This window comes from Styela clava, chromosome 5 (assembly GCF_964204865.1).
Source record: "Styela clava chromosome 5, kaStyClav1.hap1.2, whole genome shotgun sequence".
NCBI classification, from domain to species: Eukaryota; Metazoa; Chordata; class Ascidiacea; order Stolidobranchia; family Styelidae; genus Styela; species Styela clava.
This window is the reverse complement of record NC_135254.1, coordinates 8915361-8939795: the sequence shown is the minus strand read 5'-3', so window position 1 is coordinate 8939795 and position 24435 is coordinate 8915361. Positions and strand designations below refer to the sequence as shown.

The 24435-nt window shown below is 36.2% G+C and overlaps 5 protein-coding genes across 5 annotated transcripts; 3 read left to right on the top strand and 2 right to left on the bottom strand.

Annotated features, from left to right (window-relative positions):
• Positions 1-3497: 3497 nt before the first annotated feature.
• Positions 3498-9756, bottom strand: LOC120345101 (hatching enzyme 1.2-like). The gene is made up of 7 exons (XM_078112931.1): positions 9411-9756; positions 8858-9022; positions 8328-8488; positions 7524-7659; positions 6640-6800; positions 4278-4332; positions 3498-3774 (listed from the first exon to the last, which is right to left on the bottom strand). The coding sequence occupies exons 1-7, from the start codon at positions 9418-9420 to the stop codon at positions 3584-3586; spliced, it is 879 nt and encodes a 292-aa protein (XP_077969057.1). The 5' UTR covers positions 9421-9756; the 3' UTR covers positions 3498-3583.
• Positions 9757-9983: 227 nt separating this feature from the next.
• On the top strand, positions 9984-13591 carry LOC120345100 (astacin-like). The gene is made up of 9 exons (XM_039414492.2): positions 9984-10127; positions 10324-10494; positions 10579-10743; positions 11074-11231; positions 11577-11712; positions 12358-12515; positions 12658-12715; positions 12841-13017; positions 13352-13591. The coding sequence occupies exons 1-9, from the start codon at positions 10115-10117 to the stop codon at positions 13462-13464; spliced, it is 1149 nt and encodes a 382-aa protein (XP_039270426.2). The 5' UTR covers positions 9984-10114; the 3' UTR covers positions 13465-13591.
• A 1803-nt stretch (positions 13592-15394) lies between these two features.
• Positions 15395-17699, top strand: LOC120345102 (folliculin-like). Its single transcript, XM_039414494.2, has one exon. It carries the CDS (start codon positions 15490-15492, stop codon positions 16966-16968), a length of 1479 nt encoding a protein of 492 aa, XP_039270428.2. The 5' UTR covers positions 15395-15489; the 3' UTR covers positions 16969-17699.
• LOC120345104 (DNA damage-regulated autophagy modulator protein 2-like) lies at positions 17630-21508 on the top strand. Its single transcript, XM_039414497.2, has 4 exons — positions 17630-17959; positions 18518-18672; positions 19041-19282; positions 20171-21508. Exons 1-4 carry the CDS (start codon positions 17758-17760, stop codon positions 20373-20375), a joined length of 804 nt encoding a protein of 267 aa, XP_039270431.2. The 5' UTR covers positions 17630-17757; the 3' UTR covers positions 20376-21508.
• A 571-nt stretch (positions 21509-22079) lies between these two features.
• On the bottom strand, positions 22080-23727 carry LOC120345103 (dual specificity protein phosphatase 12-like). The gene is made up of 2 exons (XM_039414496.2): positions 23662-23727; positions 22080-23246 (listed from the first exon to the last, which is right to left on the bottom strand). The coding sequence occupies exon 2, from the start codon at positions 23241-23243 to the stop codon at positions 22353-22355; it is 891 nt and encodes a 296-aa protein (XP_039270430.2). The 5' UTR covers positions 23244-23246; positions 23662-23727; the 3' UTR covers positions 22080-22352.
• Between the last annotated feature and the right edge of the window lie 708 nt (positions 23728-24435).

Here is a 24435-nt window from a genome sequence, read left to right as displayed (position 1 = left end):
TTCGGATATTTTATTTCCAAAAAATCTATAATTTTCAGTTGCTGCTTTGTGAACCGCAGTACGCCACATGGCCAAGTCATCTAACTCCCCAACTCTATCGATGTCTGCTCTCTTGCCCCACTTCTTCTTTCTTCCTACCGTATCCTTCTGTTGAGTTCGTCTGTGAAATACTCACTTCTCTCTTACATCTCTGTATAAACTTTCTTTGCGCCTACCTGCATTGCGCCTACCTGTATATTACGTTGCCTACGCACATTTCGGCAAATGCGAAACCTCTCCTCTATTCCACACCCTCTTAACATTTCTTCCTACCGAAAGGTTATGGCTTTCCCCGCCATCGAGTCCATGTATCTGAAACAAATAACGGTTTAACCGTAAATTTATAGGTTTACCTAATCCCATCCACGACACGGACTGGTATACGGACGAGAGGGCACGGATCGGCTCCCCTCTCCTCTGGGATAAATATGTAAATGGCCCGGTGGACTATTAATGTCCACCGCAATCGTTATTTTGCATTACGAGATCAATATTATTTCAATTTAGATGTGCTTGAATTGTTTGAAGCTGCATTTGTGGTTAGGATGAAAGAAAAGCAGATGTTAAATGAGTGATTTTGAATATCCGGAATATCAAGATTGCTTGAGATTAGTCATAGTCAAGTTTATTTTTCCATCCAGTAAAAAAATTAACATGCAATAGTAAGACGAATAATATTGACCCAAGGTTCAAATATCTAAATGAACATTAGCAAGTTTTAGTAGGCTAACTTGATTGTTGGAGCACTCTGATTATTGATGAGCGAGGCTTCGGCAGTTAAACTATCTAATCGATAGTTAAACAACCAGCAATACAATTTACATATGAATACATTAAGTCTGCTTGGAGGCTAATAGGGTTGATTCTCAACTTAAGTTTCAATATAAACAATACAGTAAAGTGTCAATGACCAAACAAATCCTTGTGTGTCTATTTATGAGTAACGGGGGACATACCGGAACGTGAAAAACATCTAACAGCCATGATTCAAAAGATATATTAGCAAACAAAATTTAAATTTCAGCCAAGGGACCTACCACAGACCTAGTGAAACTTCAGAAATCCTAAGGGCACTTGGGAACAAATTCCCTTCTGTTCATCATGGTAAATTTTTTATTGATACCATTTTTTGGTTGCTACTCAAGTGGGTTGGCAGTAAAACGACCATTATCATTTAAATCAGCACTAATGAATATGCGTTATCCAAGAGGTTTGAACAATAGTGTCTTTATTATTAGACAAGCAACATACCAACCAGTTTTTGTAATGAATAGAGTAAGAAGTTTTTTTTCTTTCTGAACGTTAGCATTTTTTCATCTTCTCCATTACCATTTCCCAATGTTGATGCTACACGGGATCAAAATGGAATACTTACTACTTTCCACTCCAGTCTCGAGTTTTTAAGATTTTTCACCTCAATGAAACTTATATCGAAGCTACGCACATGGTATCAAATCAATTGAAGCAGGGTCATGCAACAGTTTTTGTCGATGGGGAAAATAACTAACTTCAGACATCTACCTGGTTCGTACAAAAATTGAGTATTTTATGTAACCTACATGACGATTTCAAATAATGAATGAAAACAATATTGATCCTGTAAAGTAAACTGACGGCTATGGTGATTATTGATGGCTTAACAGTTCGTGATGGGCAGGTAGTGACCAGTTTCGACTAATTATGTTTTTTCTTCGTTTGCACCATTGAACTCGTTGGCATATTTTCCAGCAATTAAACCTCAACTTTTCTTCGAAAAAGGATGGTTAGCGTTATAAGTTGCGATGGTCCGGGGATGTCAAGCGGGTAAATATGGGGTTGATTACAGGTGGACGAGAAGGGTGTGGATGTTAATGGGTTAGATTAGAGGCTGTTAAAATGCTGAAGACCAGGTGGGATTTAGAAGGGTACAGTGTGAATAGGGTTGGTGCAGAAGAAGAGTTTGGGAAGAGGCAAGGGAATCGCAGATAGAGTACAGGAGGAGTAGGAAGGTAGTAATAAGTGGTTAGTCTAGTAGTAATAGAAGGGGCAAAGAGGTTCATCAAAAATTTTGAAACGAGACGAAAACAAGAGGTATTAGTATGCAAATCAGATATGTGGCAGGGTATATAAGGCAAACGCTAATATATCAGAGATGAATGAAATACCGAAAAAGTAGGGGAGACCGAAGGGATTTGAGTAGGCATACCATGGCATAACAATAGACTGTCCCGATTTGAACAAGCTGTCCTGCCGCCTGGTTGACTTAGATGTCCCAGTCATGCAGTATGGCAATTATTAATATATATTTTTAAATTTAATATCAATACAATATTTTTTATTTATTATGGGGGCAGTCCATTTATCACTGATTTGCGACTCACTTCACTAGTTCGGTGAAATCAATGAGACTCATCGGCGAGAGAGGACTACTATATTGTTATGTCATAATTATTATATACTATACTACAGTGTTTCCTAAACTTTTTGGGCCGCGGACCCCTGTTTGTTTAACCCCCTTTTTTACGGACCCCCATCCAATGCGTATCAATTTATGTGCCTAACCAACGAGGATAGATATTGTTTCATCTGGATTTGGAACACAACAACACAAATGACATTAATGTGAAAAATCAATTTGTGACAAGAAAAATCATGGACCCGACTCTATGGCAACGATTTCATACAGTTTTACATATTATGCTTGGCCGAAATGAAAGTTTGAATCCATACATACTAACGTTAAATATTAGTAGGCTAAGGGCAATGCGATGAAAATATGATCTATTTGTACCTCGATGCCCGGACTGTCGGTACTAATTCAACACGTGGAACTAATTTAATTGTGTATTCTTGGATCGGCTCACACAATTACCTTGGTTTCACGCTTCTTTCTTGTCGCAACGGGGCTCAAATGACCTTGGCAAAGTCGCACAAGTTTGATATAATAATAACTCAATAATGCTCTGTGACGGAGTCACAGACGCTAAAGGCAAGGTTCGTCTTTATCTTGTTCACGAATGTCTATGTGACAGTGAAATATATATATTTCAGATTTTTAATATTGCTGCGTACCCCCTGTGCTGTCCCAGTTCGGGAAACCCTGCTATACTGCACCTAAATGATTCAAAATGCGTTTTTCAGTGATTTGAATGCCAATAATATTCTTATGGGTTGAAATAGCACTAAGGTTTAAAATCGAACCAAATCGCAAAAAGTGACACAACAAAAATAGCAAATACACGAAGATTAACCAAAAAACGCAGTGAGAGCAGTTTACAGGTAAACGCGAAATCGTTTCTGTGGGTTCACATTGTATACCAATCAGGTGGGATAGTTTGGTTTACTGCCGTATACAACGGATGACCTACGCAGTCAGCAATTATTACATATATACATAAATGACATAGATTCTCCTATATCTATATTAATACATAAAATATGACACGGCATTGTTTGGCGATGGCATAAAAACTCGAAACTTCTGATTTTAAAACGATAAACATGTTTTTAAAGCTTGGATTGGCGGAAAAGTATATTTTAAAGTTACAAAAATAGTTTATTTGGCTCAGCATGTACCGCAAGCTTTTGGGCAATTCGTAGACATCCAATTCCGCCTTCTCTTACATCTTCCACGTTGAGCAAAAACTCCACATTTACTGTGTTTATCTTTGCAATTGTCCGCTGTGTTTCCCAGTACTGAAGTATCTGTACTTGAAGAATTAGTGCTTTCCCATGTCGCATTTGTCATGAGGTTCTCTGAATATATATATTAGAACATTTGATATATATCCATGTACAATTTCGTGTATATGTTTAGCTTTTGATTAAAATCATCGGAACTGTATTTTTCGCCGAACAATACGACATAATTAACATATATATGTATTAGTTGATAATTGAACTTTTTTCTTTGTTGATTATAATAGCCAGCTATTCAATTTTAACGAAACAGTACGAACATCAACTGCAAAAATATTTGTTTTGTTCTCGAAAAAAGTCCTAGTTCAAAAATAATGTTTGTAAGAGACGAAAGAATCGTAACATACAAGAAACTGCGGATTCTAAGTTTTATTAATTCAAAATATCAAAAGTGCAGTCACGTTACATTTGGCGCAATAAACACATAAATAATAGTCAGTTTTTGCAATATTTTAATACAACACTGCTTTTCATTGTATTTGACTTCTGAATTCAGATATCTCAACTTCGTGAAATTGTTATGACAGCTGTATATTATATGATACAGGAATATTACTTACGACAGTTATACATTCTATTCACTTGTTCAATATCAGAAGATGAAAGATTCTCTTGCTGTAATAATAAATAAATATATGAGCATGGAAAACTAACAAACGTTATTTAATTTACTTTTATGACTTCATTATAAGATCAGCTTTAAACCAGTACGGTGAATTATTTTAATTGAACAAATTTGTAAGTGCTACATTTAACATAATGAGCTTAATGAAACCCATTTTGCTCAAGTCAAGTCCAGTCTATTTTAGCCAACCAGTAAAAAAATAAGTCATGTACAATTGTCGAGAAAAAGGGATAATCACACAGTTTTACTGGGGACGCGAACCGCGAGAAATCAAAGCTGGTAATCAAGCAACAACACCCAAAGTTCTAATTGAAAAATCGGAAATTTTTTAACAAAACTACTGTTATTGTCATAGAGCACCGTATAATTTGGCCGAATTATCATCAACAACATTTCTTACTTTAAAATAAAAATATTTATTAGAGTATTTTCGCAAGTAATTTCGTTTCAACCGGCAGCAGCGATCCGCGAAGCTTTTTTTCCGGTCCGCCAGAGATTTCGTCATTTCGTTTCTCTGCCGTCTCAATTGATTTACCGATACCGAAACGATGAAGTTGCGTTGCTTTATTACGCAATTACTCTTCCGTCGTCATATTTCTGTTTGATAAGTGCGGCCTGGCGACGTCTTGGCGCCGTGTATTCACACTTTTCGCTTTCCCGGTTCCGATTCATCGCGAAAGCGCTCCGTCAAATGTCGCAAGAATCCGAATCCATATTGCTGTTTGATAAGTTCGGTATTAATGGCCTGGCGACGTCCTGGCGCCGAGTAATCACACTTTTCGTTTTTTCGGTCCCGATTCATCGCGATTCGCGAAAGCGCTCCGTCAAATCTCGCAAGAATCCGAAACCTGAAAATCAGCATGTGTGCTTTTCCCTTCTGCATGCTTTTCCTGATTAATAAGACGAAGTTACGTTGGTTTATTGCGCAATTTCACTTCCGCCGTCATATTGCTGTTTGATAAGTTCGGTATTAATGGCCTGGCGACGTCCTGGCGCCGGGTAATCACACTTTTCGTTTTTTCGGTTCCGATTCATCGCGATTCGCGAAAGCGCTCCGTCAAATCTCGCAAGAATCCGAAACCTGAAAATCAGCATGTGTGCTTTTTCCCTTCTGCATGCTTTTCCTGATTAATAAGACGAAGTTACGTTGGTTTATTGCGCAATTTCACTTCCGCCGTCATATTGCTGTTTGATAAGTTCGGTATTAATGGCCTGGCGACGTCTTGGCGCCGAGTAATCACACTTTTCGCTTTTTCGGTTGCGATTCGAAAGCGCCCCGTCAAAGCTCGCGGAATTCAGAAACCTGAAAATCAGCATGTGTGCTTTTTCCGTTTTGCATGCTTTTCATGATTAATATTACCATCCAAATAAAAGGTTATGAATATTTATTTGTTAAAACCCGAAAACTGTCAAGAACAGTATAATATTCCAGAGCTTCACCTTGACACCCAGCTAGATCTGAACTTGTTACGACCATGCAGATGATCACAAGACGCGCAATAAAAGCACTGGCCGCTGAGATCCTTTCCAAGTGATTCACAGCAGGATTTTGAGCAAGTTAGCAACGAATTTATCATTGTAATAGATAATCAATTTATTTGGGGCGCCGATCAACTGCAGAAGAATGGATATGATGAACCCGATTAAACATATATTTTACAGTCCAGATTTACAAAGAAATCATCGTCACAACTCATTCTTGAGCTCTCTTGAAAACGAATACCCATCGCTAAGTTATCGAGCAATCAAACTGTTGTCCGAATTTTCAACCAGTTAATTCTAGCTTCAATTAAAACGAAGCAAATAAATCAACAGCGAGCCGCTGTAGAGCTAAGTGTTACAAAACCTTTTTTTGATGCCCCGCTTGCAATCCTGTATTGGAAATGAAACAAAGCAAAATTATTGCTGGAGATATATAATTATATCTGTACATGATTTGGCATGTACATGTTTTTATGTGAGATGTGTGCTTTTTTACGCATGATGGGTGCCCAGCACTGCATTTTATTACGCAAATATATGTTATTATTTTATATTCCACCCATTTCAATTTTTTGGTCGGCCCATTATTTGATAGTTTTTCTTCTAAAAGCATAGTGATTGCTCGACATTACGCAAATAAATGTTATTATTTTCTGTTCAACTCATTTCAATTTTTGCCGGTCCGCGAGTAAATATTAACTAATTTTACCGGTCCGCCAGGGTAGAAAGGTTGGGAACCACTGATCTAAGCAACACCCTCTCTTAAATTAAACTTCCACACACTAAATGCTTTAGTAAAACTAAATGCTTTTGACCTGCATGCCAGTTAGTTTTTCACCATTCACTCCTTGAATCGTGTCTTTCCCGTTGCTCGAGAACGCTCCTGACGGATAATGCATAATTGATAAGACGTCATACGGAATTCCAAAACTTTCCACTTTAGATTCATCCAATTTTTTAAAATTATGTTCTTGATCTGAAACAGTGAGTAAAAATACGACTAATTTTTATTTAAATAATTTTTTTAATTTAGGAAAAACGAGTGAAACGAAGGACTAGTAGGAAGGACTAGACTAGGAAGTTAGTTTATAGGTTTCAAATGGTGTAAAAGCAAGCAAGTCAGATATATGAAATTTTGGTACCCCCGTAGTATGTGTACCATATTAGGGTTAGGCCATAATTTTATTCCGATTTTCGTTATTTTAGTTCTATTACTAGTTCGGGACTGTCTTTGTTAGTCAAGTGAATATAACCCTCTGCCCATAGGTTTCAGTCCCTTTACACAACTTGATGTAAAGTAGGCAAACAAAATAAGTAACCTCATATTGGTACACATATTTCTGGAGCGCCGAAATTTCAACAAATCACCAGAGGGTGTCCATAAAATCCTTTTACAGTTTAAATTTTGTTATGAAGTCAATTCTCAATATATCTCAACCAAGTTTGTTGTTTTTCAATCAGTTTAATCATTTTTACGTCATTTAATACATCTGTGAAGGCCAAAATATTATATGGTATCGATAAATTCCCTTTGCAATTTTAATTTAGAATTTTTTTAGGACTTTATGGACACCCTATACTTTGGCGATGTAATATATGCTCCAGGCTATAATAGTGATGATTGTGAAGCAAAAATGATTCAACTACATATTCTTGAAATATCTCTCCTACTCAATGAACTGTTTACAATCAAACTCACATTCCATGATATTTTCTTTCACGATGGAGATGTAATCATCTCTATCCGGTCTCGCTTGTTCGTGGTAGAATCCAATTGTGTGCATCAATTCATGTAGTACAATTCCTTTGTGTTCACATCCTTCGCTAACCGATAACTAAAAGAAATCGAAATTTAAACAAGATGAAACAGAAACAAGGTGTCGTTGGTGATTACTGTTATCCATATAAACAATAGAATTCAGAATTTTACTTTTATACAAAGAGTCGTAGTTAACTGGGACAATTGGGCGCAACAATACACGAAAAGAATTTCAAGTAATAAATAAATTTTCTGTTTTTTCGACCGTAAAAATATTAAAAAAAATCATGGGTTCTGATTCTGCCAAATTTACGCGAGCTACTTACATGTATACAACATCGCCAATATATTCACTCGGTTCTCTATATTAGACATCTAGTTTATGGCATTTAAACAAAGTTGAGTGAAGCTAAATGCACTCCTGACTAGTGGTAAATTCGAGAATTGCCAATCAAATAAGGCAAAAAGTTGCAACTTAGCTGGTGAATATAACTTGCGCAAGACTACAATTATTTTTGGCACAAAATTGTACTTTATTTACAATAATTGAGAGCAAAGGGTTAAATCTGTTATGGTAAAAGATTCTATGAATATTGCTGGATGAAAAGCACTCGATAAATTTTGATTATGAATTCGATAAAAAGGATTCAGATTAATTATAGCTTGTTGGATGTTACGAATACTCAAATATATAGGTCGTGTGTACAGAACATTGTCAAGATTGATTATTTATATAAAATTTACCGTATTCGGTTTATCCACCCGTCGTCCAATTTGTGCGTAGCAACCACGATCGTCAACAAACTTCACGAAATACTTTTCCGTTGTTCTTGGAATAAATCTCAGACAGGTGGTTTCATGAAAATCATTGATTGCATATCTTATCGCAACTTGAGCATTTATATCTAAACAACAATGTCAAGCTGTGCATGATAAAATGATCAAAGTGCTACCTGAAAGTAACCCAGAGAAATGTTAAGTTCAAGTCAAGTTACATAAGAGAGTACCGGTCATGTTTGACGAAATATCGCTACGATCAGTAGACATATTCTGGAGGTAGGGTAATAGGGTATCAATCGTGACTTCATGCTAGTGTGCTCGGCATAGCAAAATTTATAACACCCTTTTCGATGTGATGTGCATGGCCAAACTTCGCAATACAAATACTATAAATCGGAAATAAAAAATATTTCACAATTACGCGAATGGGTGATAAAAATGTAGTTTTCGGATTATTCCATAAAAGTATGGATCTGAATCATTGATTGACTTACTGACTCCTTCCATCACATAAGGAATGTTCCAATTGTCTCCATCAGGAAGATTCATCCACTTCGTTGCATCTCTCGCACTCGCCCTTCCTTGAACAGAGCGACGGATAATTGAGCAGCTAGAATATCGTAGCGTCAAGCAAATCAGGAATGATGTGACGAGTATATCTGAATATCAATTTTAAACATTTTCGATTTTTAACTAATTATTCACTGAAACAACAAAGCATTAAGTCCTTCGAATGACTCTTCTGGAAGGTATGATTTGCTGCCTATCATGAATTTAATTGTAACATTTAGTCCCTAGTGATTACTTGCTTCTCCTTTTGTTTTACTTATTGGGAACCATGCTTCAAGTCGTACAATACCCCAGACAGTTAAGGTGCTTTTAAAAACAACAAACAAACTGGATACGGCCATACCAGCAAAAATACAGTAAAACAAACTTCGATTAAATCTATAGAAAATATATACATTAAGTTTACTATTTAAAAGGATAAGTCGTAAAAAAGCAAATTTTGTTATTCTTTGAGATAACATAAAACAAACTACTTACTGTTGTTCATTGTTGAATTCCTTCCTTGAACAAATATTTAAATAAATATTTCTGATTCAGATTATAACTTATTCTCAAAATCACTAACTTGCATTGAATAGTTCAGTCCGATTCTTTGAAATAGCAAGAAAATCGTTTCTCATTGCATTCGAAGGATTATTACGAATCCATGACACTGTTTATTTTAGCAAATTACTTGATTGTAACAAATGTTATACAAATAATTAAAATCCGTATATTGGCCAAATCTTCTCAGAATTTCATGTCTGATATACGACCACGTTTCGACACTTGTTGATTGACGCGACTCATCTTGGACTTGGCATGGCAAATATTTAATCTAATGGAAAATGGCGGTAGTAATTACCGAAGCAAAATTCAGATTCCTTAACAATGGGAGGGATCAACCATTTTAGAAAGATATATTTGCCAGGTATTGTTTATATTTCTTCAGAACAATTATACTTTTGCACCAGACCAAGTGTGATATCACAGCCGCAATAACAATCACTACTTTATAATCAACGTAATTAGAATTGAAAATTATAATAACAAAAAAACTAATAAACAATTAAATCTTATTACGCGTTTTTGGAAACAATTTACAAATAATTATCGAAAACTGTATAAAAGTGCAGAGATGGGTCCTGAACTTCATTCACTGTATTTTAAGTCGAGCCAACAGTTTGTTATATTTGAGCACAATGTTGAAATTCGGTAAGTCAATTTAAAACTTTCATTTCTATTATCGTTAACCTGTGTCCTATTTTTCGTAAATGAAACTTAATGTTTTACTCCTATAATTTTTAAAATAAAAACATGATCACCTTGCAAAAAGCTTATGAAGTATTTTTTGTTATATATATATTATATGATCGATTGTTTCCAAGTTGTTCTTACTCGTCTTTTTCAGCATTTATTCTTATCGTCGGTGCGTGTGCCGTATCAGCAGTGCGGATTCCTCGGACACCAAGTAAAACATGTGGAGTGCAGAATGTTGCTGTAGAATGTCCTGGTACGAAATGCATTGAAAGACTGTTAGATAGCTATGGATGTCTCACTTGCGCCTGTAACCCAAACCCAAGTAAGTGCTTCTTTTGGAGAAATCGTCTTACCGATAAATCAGTTTTACGAATGTACAAGTAACAATACATTTCAATATTTTCAGCTCGTATGGATGACATGATACTCTCTCCAACGGTTGCCAGATTTATTGACGCTGGCTTCAGACCAGGCCGGCCATCGAAGGGCGCCAGCATTAGTTTCCCGCTTTGGAACAACATTCCATCTGGGACCACATATCTCATTCCTTACGAGTTTGCTTCGGGGTTCGGTGAGTACTGCACAAGAGTTAAAAATTTAGTATTTTTTTTCAAATATTAAACTTCAATATTGTCTATGAGAGTTCAACATTTCTTTACGACTGCAAATCGTCACAGCAGTTTACACACAGACCTCGTCTATGATAAACAGCAAAGCAGCACAAATAAATGGCATAAAATGGTGCCAGTAATAGACTTATAAAACGATTTACATCTGTAATCACTCTTGAACATTAAAAGCGAAGGGCTTAACTGAATAAAAAGGACTTTCTCTCTCAACAACAATTACCACGCGTGCAATTTATATTTGAATAATAAGTATTTATAATTTTACCTTGCAGCCAGCGCAGGACAAACCGCCGTTCAGCAAAGCATTGTCGACCTGGAAGCCTCAACTTGCTTACGATTTATTCCAAGGACTTCACAATCAGACTACATGCAGTTTTACGCTGATAGTGGCTGTTTTGCACCGATCGGACGTAACACTGGGATAAATAGGGTGCGACTAAATAGCAAAAATACATATGCTCTTAAATCTTATTAAACTAATTTTCGCAAAGTCGCAGTCGACCACTGAAATGTAAAAAACAACCCAAATCGGGTTGCGGCTTCACTCTGGTAATAATTCAAAACTGAGACGTACATGAATTTCAAATACCTCCGTCTATTCAGTATTAAAGCATACTCGGCTTTGGTTACTGCTGGTTGACAACAGTTTCAGGGTGTGAAGTGAAATTGAACCCTTGCGGTATTTTCAAATCATATTGGAAATTCATCAATATATCTACCTCATCTTCTGACTGACAAAATAATTGAACCACTGATATAAATTTTTTTTTTTCAGATTTCTCTAGGTGACGGCTGTCAGACCAAAGGTATTGCGATTCATGAAATAATGCACAGTCTAGGCTTCTTCCACGAGCATCAACGACCGGATCGCGATGCTTACGTCAATATCATCTTAACAAATGTGGAACCAGGTAATTACAAATTATTTATAAGTTTATTATGTGAACAAAGATGGCGGACACCGGAACGTAGTATGTGTCAGGTTAAGTTTAGGCCATAATTTCAGATACAAATACTACGAGAGTCACTTGGCTAGTCGCCGAACTCGTAATAGAAATAAAATAAGAAAAATTGGAAAAAAATCCTGGCCTAACCATAACCCGGTACACATACGTTCCGGTGTCCGTCACCATGGTTCACATACCTCGGGAAGTGGCCATACCAAAAATTTTGCAAGTTTGTTATTCCTAAATTACTTATCAAAGATCCAATCGGCTTCAAGTTTCTACTCACGTGCAAAAATCCATAATTTCATCTGATATGGTAACGAAATTATAGCTGGAGCATATTTATTTTCTGAGGGTATCCTGTTGAATTACGTTTTTTACTTCGCAAAAATACATCATTAATCGTCTAATTCCCCCCTTGACAAAAATTCCCAAAACGCGATTTTTTAAAAAAAAAATATTGACTTGAATACAAATGATTCAAATACAATTGAATACAATTCAAATACAATTCAAATACAAATTCAAATACAAATACAATTCAAATACAATTCAAATACATTTGAATACATTTGATTCAAATTCACTTAACAACTTTATATTTTTCAGGTAAGGAGGGCAACTTTGAAAAAATATCAACAATTGATTCGCTCGGGTCACCATACGATTATACATCGATTATGCACTACTTTGGAACAGCTTTCTCTAAAGACGACACTTCGAAAACTATCACGATGCCCGATGGAACTGATCTCGTTGGATACCAGGTATACTTTATATATCTTTCGATTCATCTTTGAAGTTAATAGTGATGCCATTCTAATTGCTTGCGCCCTAACTGTCTTATTTCGAAAAGAACGATGCTTAAATGTAGCCTACATATATAACACTATTTTATTTCGTTTTCAGGAAGCTGGACTAGTGCAGACGGACATTGATCAGATCAACTTGCTTTACAAGTGTTCAGGTAGGCTACTTCTAGGATAAAATAGAAAATATAGGATTTGACTATACGAACTCTTTTCTTACGAAAATACACTGGAATTCATTTTACGCCATTGTGTTAACAAATTTTACGTTTCTTACCTACAGCTATTACCACAACTACCACTACTGTCAGTCCAACAACAGTCCCAAACCCGACATGTGCGGATAAGCTGACGGAATGCCAGTACTGGGCAGCAACAGGAAGATGCAGTTCTGCGGGATATATAAGAATGATGAGAAAGAAGTGTCAAAAAAGTTGCGGATATTGCACTGCGTCAGGAAGTAAGTTGGCTTCATATTGGTGAAATTGTATATTACTAATCATAAGGCGCACTTTTTTCCCTTCAAAATCGATCATGTGCTTTATAAGCCGGTAGTGATTTACTGCCCACTTTCAAAATAAGTACCGTTTTAAAAATCGATGTACCTTGTTGCCCGATGCATATTGTGTATGGATAGAAACCGATTGTAAGCCATTCATTGACAGTGCGCCTTATAAGACTCTGCGCATAATAGTCCCTAAATGCGGTTATATAAAAAATGGAACTACCGCGAATTCGAATATTTCTTCAAATCAGTCGAAGATATTTGCTAAATATTATTTCTTGTTTTCCAGCACTCGCGTGTTTCGATCTGAGTGGAAATGCATGCGCAACTCTCAAGCGACTTTGTAAAGCCACTGTCGTTGTCCGCAATATCTGCAAAAGAACTTGTGGCCAGTGTACATGAAGATAGATATCGGTGTATATCACGTGATGGGAAGGATATCTTGCAAAATAGTCAATGTCACCTTCTTGTATATATCACTCCCGCTTTTATAACTGCCAGCTTAATAAATGGAAGTTTGATATACTGAGACGTTTGATATGTTGTTATTTTACGTCGGAAGAGCAGTATATAAAATACATAACTATCACAAAGCTCTCTCATAAAAAGATCAAATGATCCTCTTCAAAATCATGTGATCGTGTGACCTCGATTCAAGTTAAGCGTTTCGTGTTATAATCGGAAAAACAGGTCAATGGCGTTTTTGTGTCAGTCCACTTCACGTGACTAGTCTTGTGACAATTTAGGGGAATCCCTTTTGTCGATCATTTTCTTGTGTCCAGCAGTCTGTGAAAGCGCTTGGTTTATCTCGGTGTTCGCTAACGTTCAGGATAGGATTTACATATTTATCCCGGGGGAGAGGAAAGTCGATTACCCGGCCTCTCGTCCGGTTACCATTCCATATCACTGTATCGGGTACCTGTATGGGATTAGGTAATTATTTTTCGGCAGCATGGACTTGGTGGTGGAGCAGTGTCAGTGTCTGAGTCCTGAGTGGAGAGTAATCACGCAGAGTAATCATAGGTGCGGAGGGGAGCGTATATCTATTGCTTAGCACGATGCCGGCGATTCGTAATATTTGTCATATTATTGCATGTCATCTAGCAGTATTATCATTAATATATACTGTTATATGCCAGTTTTTTGAGATTATGTAGAAAGGTGGGTGGCAAGTTAATGACTGTAGAGTGTAGTGGTCGCAATTCCGGTAACCAATTAAGCATCATACAGCCATACCAGTATTTTGGTACGGCACAGTTTTTTGATTCCAAGAATAACCCTCACATTCACAGACATCAATTACTGAATTATAACAACTAGAATATACCGGTACCCCTCCTCTACGAGTCTGGGCCTCAATATTGGCACAAATCGGTACCGTAATGAGCAATATACTAAATGGAAGTGCAATCTAAAAAACGTCACCATCAGATTCCTCTGGAAAAAAACATATAGGGTGGCTTACCCACTTTGCGGCCATGACCTATCTGCGACCATCAACTTCATCGATTAAATTAATGCCGAAAAAATTAACGAACCGCGACGATATTTCTCACACGTTATCGTCCACTTATCCCTCGTAGCTCTGCGAAATTACACTAAAATGCGGCCACAAATAAAAAAGTTACGACCGAAAACCTGACCGAAGAAAAAAAACGGACCATTTTACCATGTCGCCAACTACCCATTGTTCCCTCAAAGAAGCTTGAAAATCCATACAAATATAAAAGATAAAGAGATGAAACTTGGCAGGTGGGTAGAGTTGTGTTTCTTTTAACCATCTTTAAAGTTTCGCGTTTCTACCTTTAAAGGAGGGGGAGTAGGGGGGTGCGCATTTCCAATACGTCAATAAAATCTTTGTCAACTAATTTGCGACCACCGTGTTTTTGTCTGTTTGATTGCTGTGATGCGGTGCTTTGTTTATAATTTGAAGAATTTTGTTTGAAATAACCGTGTTCTTAAAATATATGACGGTCAGAAATGCAATTAGAAGCCCATTTTTTCACGCATGGCTGCGTATGCCCTAGTCTCGACGCAGCAGAAACAATGTTCAAGGCTTGAAATCCGTGATCGCACACTGGTCGTTCGGTCGCAAATACGTCTTCAGAGTGTCGTACTTTGGTGGTTTGTATAGCTTTAACCCCTGGTCGTAGAAAGTTAATTCGAAGTTCAGCGTGTAGAATAAATGCCAATGCACCTACGGTGGAAAAATTAACGGGTTAGAAATATTGGTTTTTGTTTTATAGCGGTTTGAATGAAATCGTCCGCAGACTGGCTACACCATCCTAGTTTTGATACTATGAAATGGTGCAATGAGTAGTGTTTTATTTGTTATATTTAAATCTTTAAACATTTGGAATTTTTTACAGGACTAAATCGATATACTATTTTCTAATAAGAGTTTCGCTTAAATATATATTCCTTGCAATGAACGCTGTGATAGCCCTTTGTCATTTCTGTGAGCAACATGGTCCAAGCGTGATGTTCTGCACAGAGAAAGGAGGCTTACCCCCCCAAAAAGAAACTAATCTGGATGCGTTGCCAGAAGTGAGCTCTTCGCAAGAAATTCCACTTGGAACCAGTTATCCAGATTCAGTGATGTCTGCGGATTTTTCAAGACCTTGTTCGAGACAAAACTCTGTTAATAAAAGTTCGCTTTGTCAGGCGTGTCGATCTTTACCAGATGGACATAAAGGATTCATAAGCTATGATGGAAAAACTGAAGAAGTTTTTGTTAGTTCTCAACATCCGCAGAATCCAAATGTTTTTGGTAAAGTTCGACAAGCTTGTGTGAGGAGTGTCAGCAGCGAAGTATGCCCTGGAAGGGAAGGACCTATTTTTTATGGTGATGAAAATGAAGGCTACGTCTTAAGTTATACTTTTCCAATCAAAGACAGTCTTGCAAGAGGTTTTAAACGTCAATATAGCATAATCGTTGTTATGATGGATCGTATATATTTGATCCAGTCCTGGCCTTTTCTTGTAGAATGCATCAGTAAGATAATAGCATATTTTCAAAAATGTGCTGTATCAGTGTATAACAATGAACATGCTGAATGTCCCCAGAGAAATACGAGACTAAAGTCATCTCTATCGAAGACCGTAACTCCGCAAAATTTTCGATCAAATCGGAGCAGTCATTCTAATGCAAGAGCGCTTGTTGAACTAACAGGCGATGAAAAACTATATTCATATCTTCATTCATCTTTCACATGGTTAATACGAGCTTGTAAACTACGCTGGAAAGAAAATGTCATTTATAATCCACCCACTTTAGAGAAATTATCTTTAGATGAGAACGACCAAACTATTGCTTCTTCAATTGAGTCGGGTTTCAAATTTCTTTCGCTACGCCACATGAGGGAAGTTTTACAACCTCCACGATTCAGAGCTATAGTTTGGCATTTGCTTATTGGTAATCAAGTAATCTGGCATGGATTGCAATCTGCTGTTATATCAGCCATTCATACCCTCAAAAATATCCTACCAAAAGGCTGTGCTAATATTGCAGAGTGGACAACTACAATACCAACGGACAAAAATTTAATTGGAATGCCTTGTCTTTTGAGTTTCAAAAATGTCAGAACGAAAGACTATGTTATTGTAGAAGTCTTGTGGAAGAATGGAATAGAATTTAAATGGAACAGCAGTTGTGTTATTCCAGAAAAGGGTCCAAGCCTTCTTGAAAAACTGGAGGTTGCTCTAGCGAATGAGAATCTTTCCAATGAGGTTGTTTTGCAATGTTTACTTTGTTTAAAACAAGAATGGATCAATAAAACTGAAATTCTTCGCAAATTTGTGACGGATAAAAGAAATAAAGATGACACAACAGATTTATTACAGAACTGTTTATTCTGTAACGATGATGATGTAAAAATGATGAAGTTTTGGTTGACCAGTTCTTAGTGGTGTCAGGCTGAATGAGAGATAAAATGAACTGTATTTCTCTTTCTATCATGTAAATTCATATACATTGAGGTACGGTCAGTGGTGTAATTCAAATTTTTGTCAGCTGGTTCCTTCACAAAAATCATATTTTTCAGCCGATTCTGTTACAAACAGAACATTGACAGTAACCAGTAATGCTAACCGGTTTGCTGATCTCATAAATTTCCGTGAGACGGTTCTATAGAACCGGTGCAAACCGGCTGATTCCCACCACTGGGTACGATGTTAAACATTATTATAAGTTGTCAAGTGTAAAACTGGCATGCCCTCAGTTACTGATATCTGTGATTTTTTCAGTATCAATTGAATTGTGTTGAGCTAGTCTCAAAATATCATTCTAGGGATGTTTTAAAAATTGTTTTGTTTTAATACTTTATACATTTCATTATTGCTCTATTTGTGTTATACTATTTTGATTTTTACAGTATTATAATTGGATGCAATAACATTTCTACCAATATAATATTGTCGAGAATTTATCTCATGTAATTTGTCAGGTGGAAAATTGAGTTATATCATGTTACAACCTTACTTCCAATATTTGTACTTTCTGCAATTTCTGTTGATGCAGACGTTGAAATTGAAAAATAATGTGCTGTTCAACTTCTTGTTTTTTGATATGTTTTGTTAATGTTGTATTGAAATTATATTGGTGATCATATTCTTGTTTCTGTAAATTCTCCTATTAGGTCTTCCAATGTAGTATTAAAATATTTTTATTCACTGTTCTACTGAACCACGTACATAATGGATTTCTGGTTTACACGTGGGCTTTCTTTTCTTCCAATATTCGTTATTGTCTGGACATACCTGACCTTCACCATTTCGTATATAATCTCTGTTTCTCGTGGGGATGTTGATCCAGGGTTTCCATACATATCCGACACTGGTGCAAGAAGACCAGAAAGTTCAATATTTGGACAGATGTTGAATATTACAGCTGCATTTGGTGAGTTTACTAATGGTAAAAGGGTACTTCCTTAGTATGTGAACTAAGATGGCGGACACCGGAAGGTAGTATGTGTACCCGGTTAGGCCATAATTTCAGGTACAAATACTACGGGAGTAACTTGGCTAGTCCACAAACTCCTAATAGGAAAAATTGGAATAAAATTATGGCCTAACTTGGTACACATGCTATGTTCCGGTGTCTGCCATTTTGGTTCACATACTACGGGAGCGCCTGTAAAACATGTGTTGTTACAAATGAGTACAAATTGAAAAAATGCTCCGAAATCAAGTCCATGCATCTGAAATGAGTAGGTGATTTGGTATTCCCTTACCTGACATGGACTAGTAACCTGGCCGTGGTTCACCATGTGATTAAGCTGAGGAATTCTATCTGTTTCAATCATGTCTGACATGGGGAAGGCGCAGGGTTTTCCAAAAATTATATCAGCAAGATTTTGCAAGGACTTTTTAATGTCGTCATGATGTTTAGTATTTTTATTTCAATGTTGCCAGTTGATTAGTATTTAAATAAACGACTTTTCTATTTTTATCACAGCTCTGGCTTGTCTGTATGTTCGTTACAAGCAGGTTGAATCCTTCCTCATTAAACTCTCAGACCATGATGTACGGAAAGTTTATCGGGTGAATAAAATATCTTGGTATTTCGGGATTGCAATAAGTCTTGGAATGTCTCTTGTAGCGAATTTTCAGGTAACGACATAAGAGTTCAACTCTTCTTATTTGATTATTTAGATTCAGATGTTTGTTTCGTCGTGCATGAAATATTGTAATGACACAATTAAACAGCTGCAATTGACGGACCTCAAGTATGCACACCAAGATGGCGCACAGCCTGAACATAGTATGTGTTAATGTGTACCAGATTAGGGTTCAGGTTATGCGACATCTTGGTGCGCATACTTCAGGAACACCCAATTGACAAGGGGCCACGAAAGACTACCAAAGTCATTGTGTCAGCGACACCTAGAAAGCATATCTATCAGGATAGGAAAATCTTTGTTGACTTTTAAAAAATCTGTGAACATTTGCTTTCATGCTAATCTATTCTTACTATTCAGGAAACGAGTGTCTTAGGAGTCCATCTATTCGGGGCTTTGCTTACATTTGGAGGTGGCACTGTATATGAGTTTATGCAAACCTATATAACTTATAAAATGCATCCTGAAGTTAATGGATTGGTCGTTGCACATGTTCGTCTTGGAATTTCAATACTGAGTGTTGTCTTTATTACAACTACTTTCATTGCGTCAAGTATTGCCCAAGTACCTGTCAAATTCCATTGGGCACCTGAAGATCATGGGTATGATTAGTTATCGTTTTGAATATTGTTTTAAATGCATTTCTCTCTTCCAAATTATATCGGTAAAAAGCATTTTTTTTGTATTTATTCTGAAAATATAGAAGCCTGTAAAATGGCCAGCTACATTGTTAAGTCTTGTAAGCAGACAAGGTCACATAATTAGCACCTTGGATGGCAAGTCTGATCTCAACTCGTTGCACTCACCGCCAAAATCTATGTTTTACACATGGGTGTAGTAATGAAAAGAATCTTTATTGGGCCTGCAATACTGTTATCAATCAATAATCCATCGCAAAGTAGGGCACTTGACCTTGATTTATATCAAATGACATTTATATGTCAAGTTGTGAAAACAATATTTAATTTTTTTTTTTTGTTATAAAATAAGGATCAATCCGTTTCATCAGATTTTGATTTATGATCTGGTGGGTAATTCAGTTACAGCATTATCTTTGCTATTCATGAACAGTCTTGTCAAATGATGGTTTCTTATGATATATTGGTATCAATTGTGCATTCGCAGACATAAAATTCCTTATGAAATGAAAGTGATTTTTCAAAGATGAACATTTTACCACCAACGAAAACAATTTTGTCTACTCTTTTTTTTGCAACAAAGAACTGTATATTCTGTCATGAATATACTGATATCGCACTTGGTCTAAGATGATTCAGAAATCTTCCACAATCCAAAATTTGCATTTTGCACCTGATCTGAGTCAGTTCTCGAACACATGACTATGATTCCATCAATAGACTGAATTATAGGTGACATCATTTGAAATTTATACAAAAATGTTACTGCTAAAGCGTCGTCATCAACTGTAGTCAGCATATTTAAACCATCTTTTCCTGTGTTTGAGTTGAATATCTTTATTAAATTTGCAGGTATGCTGCTCATCTAGCAAGCACAATAGCAGAGTGGCTTCTGGCAGCGACTTTCCTATCATATTTTTACACTTTTATAAGAGATTTTCAAGTCATAACAATGGATGTGGAGCCAAACAATCGGTGTGACAATCTACATCACTCAATAAATGGTGCAATACCCGTACAATCACACCAAGAGGAAAGAACACCGCTGATTGCGTGAAGTGCAGCATGATTTTATTCAGGGAAAGCATATCCCCTAATTTTAATTAACCATTGAGATTTACCTAATGATTGTTACTGTAGACCAGTCGCAATCGATATGTCCGAATATACATGTTTGGGGCAATGAAGCAATATCCTATAATTTTTAAAATATTTTCCGGCTTAGCTGAAGCCCAAGTGAAACAATCTTTATCAGAAGCAAAATAGTAGCATACATGTCTGTACATTTTCTCATTTGGTACTAAGAGCCGTAAGGAAGATGCTTCTGAAGAGGCACTAAAAATCATACATATAAAATTATCTTTCCTCAGCAATTAAATTACAGTATACCCTCTTATTAGATGCACATTCCAAAATCAAAGACAATCAAGACCTGTGGGTTCTGGAACCCTGGTATATTCAGTTTATTATATATTATGCAATATGTTGAATTGTGTGAAGGAGATAACCAAACTTGCCTCTGTATATTTGGAACTCCACTGAACCGATTCAGCATTCGATTTTTGTTAAATAACTTATTTTCTGAATATCTTGTCAAAAATTTGCTGCTTTCACTTCAATGCCAAACTAAGCCATGACTCGCAGACACGCATTTATCAAAAATATGTATTTTCGAAACATACCAGTATTATTAGGAAGAATATACAGCAATGGTTCAAGTTTGCTACCATGTCGTTGTGCTCATATCATTAGTCCAGCTAAGTTTTTATAATTTTTCTACTTACAGTATTTTAGCAAAATGATGACATATTTCGCATATAACAAGAAATCTGTCATGTGCAAAATTCGCACTTATACCATGGTTAAGTAGATTCCATTTCGTTTTAGTAGACTGTCACAGAACCTTCTGTGAGATCATGATACAACTACAGCTTCAATTAGAATATTACTTACTCCATGGCACTAATTTTTTCTGTATTAGATACACATGCTATTTCGAGTCTTAACTAAGAAAGTATTGTTTGTGAGTTTCAGGTATTTGCATGTAATTTTAATTCATCTTCCCAGTTTATATTTTTCCAAACTTACATGGCTTTACTGTTTGTTTATATATAAATTATATACTAAAGTGCCTTTGACTTGATTTCACTGACTGCAATATCCATGAATATAAATTGTTGAATCACTTGAGAGTTGTATTGTACAATATGGGCATCTTCTCGCAGGACAAACAATATCATTCTTTCATTCCCCCAGCGTAAGGTAAACGTGGGTGAAGAGGGCAGTGTGTCATCACTTAACTGTAAGTTCTGAGAATTCTATCGACTCAAACTCATTCTATTTTCAGGCTTTGTCTGTGGGACTCTATATATAAAATGAACAACATATGTATTTGCAATTGAGTTATTTCAAATAAATATGATTTAGATACCTTATAATTATTCCATGATATGAAATTAAAGAATAGGCCATAGCTTTAGACAGTTAGTAGAGTCGGGTCTAATTTGACCGCAAGTTTGTACTTTATTTTAAAGGGAAATACATTAAAGGGGAACTTTGAACCAAAGAAAGTCCATCTCTGGTTCAAGATGGTTTGCATTTTGCTATTCTGAGCAGTCAAGCTTGCCTATACCCAACTGAATTCTGTCATTGCTTCGAAGTAATGGCAAGACGGAGGTAGATTCAGCTGTGCCTTTGGCTCAAATGCCAACCAGAGTGTAGAACATTTGAACCAAAAAAGGCTCTTCCAAATGAACGCAGCACCTTATTACGAAACTGTACAATCTTGATGAATTTTTTAGCATGTATGTGTAAAGCTGAGGTAACCCAATGTCCGCATGAACATTGAGTTCCTGCCCAGATAATCTTCCAATTCGAAAAGAGCAATATGGGCAATCAATTCTTCCACCTAAATTTGAAGTGATAGTTTTTTCCATCTATTTGATGGGTTCTAGTACATTTTGAACCATAAAGGCTCCTCCAAATGAATGTAGCTCCTTATTATCAAACTGAACAATCCAGGTAAATTTTGTTTTTAATTTATTGCAGTTTTATCCACATTGCTAGCATGTATTTGTAAAGCTGGGGTAACCCAACGTCCACATGAACATTGAGTTCCTGCCCAGTTAAATCTTCCAATTCGAAAAGAGCAATAGGGACAATCAAGTCTGCCATTTAAATTTGAAGTTATATTTTTTTCCATCCATTTGATGGGTTCAAGAAAATATGAGCTGCATTTCATGACAGTGTTTATTTCAGAAAGTTTGGCATGAAATGCTTTTGAGCTATCAATTTCATGAGGATATATATTTCTTTGTTCAAATACCGGTTTTCGGCATTTTTTGCACTTGTAGACACAGCTATTTGATCCGCTCTTGTTGCTAGACATCATAGGGTTGTCAGCTATGAAAGAAGAAGATAACTGTTGGTGACCCTCGTTCTCAATTTCATGTTTTAACATTTTGAACTTGTGCTTTTTATAAACTGGGTGATCCTCATCCACCTTCCATTTCATAGTTTCAAAAAGGAGTAGTTGGTGAACAAATCCAGCATTCATTTGTATATCCCCTTTCACTGCCCGTACTCTTTCTTCAGCTTCCATTAAAGTTATTGAATACTTTTTCATTAAATAGGCAGTAACAATACATACACTTCTTGACACGCCCGCATGGCAATGTACCAAAAGTTTGCCATTTTTGACTGCATTATCACAAAAGCTTAAGCACTCTGGAAGTTTTCCCAAAATATCGGCAGCTTCAATGTCTTCCAAAGGCACAAATTTTGTGCAAAAATGACCAGTCAAGTTGGAGGCCAGAGGTTTAATATCCAATGTCAAAATGTACCCAATTCCCTCCTTTTGTAAGTTGTCAACTTCATTTGTATCCTTTATGCTCCCTAAACAAAGATTATCTTCTATCACATGCATTTCCTGTGAAACAATAATATGATAAGTGAAACGACATCAATCACGGTTAAATATTAAAGGGAAGGGTGAAGGAGTCTATACCGAAGTAGGCTAGGACCAAAAGAAGGTTGTAGACTGGAAACAAGTTTAGGAATTGATTTATAATTAGGTGTTTTGTAATTCTATTTGCCGGCACTTCTCTGAATTTCCATCTAATGTGTTTTGTCTTGTACCATGCTGCCATGGCTGAGCTCAAAACAAATTACTTTCACATTAAGACTTCATTTAAGGAAAACCCAACCACATGAGGAATTCAAAAATATACTGCACTCTAATACAGTAATAGTTTTATCATACTAATAGAGCTGGCTGCATTACACAAAATTTTATAAATTGTAGAACCAAATAAAATCCGCATTATTTCAGCTAACTACGGTACCTGTATATAAATTTTATTTGCAATTCTTTAGTCGTTTGGACAAAAGCCTTTTTTCAGTTCAGCCTTTTTGCATTAATATTAAAATTTTGAGCCCTCTTCACTGAGCTTAAAATTGATAAATGGTTTCATTGCATATGCATTGTCAAATGGATTATCAACAAGCATAGACGCTCAAACTTTCAGATATGATTTGTGCTGTTGATTGAACTAACTGACGGGATACCTAACGAGTCCTTATAAATCGCTGTCACTAATATGTTTCAATTTTCGATAAAAAGTCACCAATTGATGTTACCGCTAACAGCCAATATTGATTGATACGGTACCAAGTTTCGAATAATATTGAAAAATTCAAATATCACACGCCATTAATGAGCAGGCTATTCGGTCAAATTTTCTCATGCATATGACTGCAGTTATTTGAAATATGGATCATTTCTGGAATTTAAGTATTTTACCAAATTGTGTCTTCCGGCAGCGTTGGTTCAACACTACCGGTATATGAAACTTCTTAGCGCAAATTTGCTTTGGAATTTATAACGACACTTTACTGTATCTGATTTGTAATAAATTTATTGGAATGACATTTCCAACATTCGACGCCTTTAATTTGAGATTTAGAGAAAACTGTTCTAGAACAGTGTGTATATTTAACCGATATTAATTCAATCAAACAAAATATATTCGTATTATCATATCTAAATGTGCGGCGCAAGGCGAGCGAATAGTAATCGACGTTCCGGTTTCAATTTTCAATTGTTCTCGAATATTTTG

Coding starts and splice junctions, on each gene's coding strand:
- LOC120345101 (XM_078112931.1), bottom strand. Junction 8,489..8,857: donor TTATGTGATGGAAGGAGTCA/GTAAGTCAATCA, acceptor ATTGTTGTTTAG/ATATAAATGCTCAAGTTGCG. Junction 4,333..6,639: donor AAAAACTAACTGGCATGCAG/GTCAAAAGCATT, acceptor TTATTATTACAG/CAAGAGAATCTTTCATCTTC.
- LOC120345100 (XM_039414492.2), top strand. Junction 10,495..10,578: donor CGCCTGTAACCCAAACCCAA/GTAAGTGCTTCT, acceptor CAATATTTTCAG/CTCGTATGGATGACATGATA. Junction 12,516..12,657: donor CTGATCTCGTTGGATACCAG/GTATACTTTATA, acceptor TTTCGTTTTCAG/GAAGCTGGACTAGTGCAGAC.
- LOC120345102 (XM_039414494.2), top strand. CDS start 15,490: ATGAACGCTGTGATAGCCCTTTGTCATTTCTGTGAGCAACATGGTCCA.
- LOC120345104 (XM_039414497.2), top strand. CDS start 17,758: ATGGATTTCTGGTTTACACGTGGGCTTTCTTTTCTTCCAATATTCGTT. Junction 17,960..18,517: donor GAATATTACAGCTGCATTTG/GTGAGTTTACTA, acceptor TTTTTATCACAG/CTCTGGCTTGTCTGTATGTT. Junction 18,673..19,040: donor CTCTTGTAGCGAATTTTCAG/GTAACGACATAA, acceptor CTTACTATTCAG/GAAACGAGTGTCTTAGGAGT.
- LOC120345103 (XM_039414496.2), bottom strand. CDS start 23,243: ATGCATGTGATAGAAGATAATCTTTGTTTAGGGAGCATAAAGGATACA.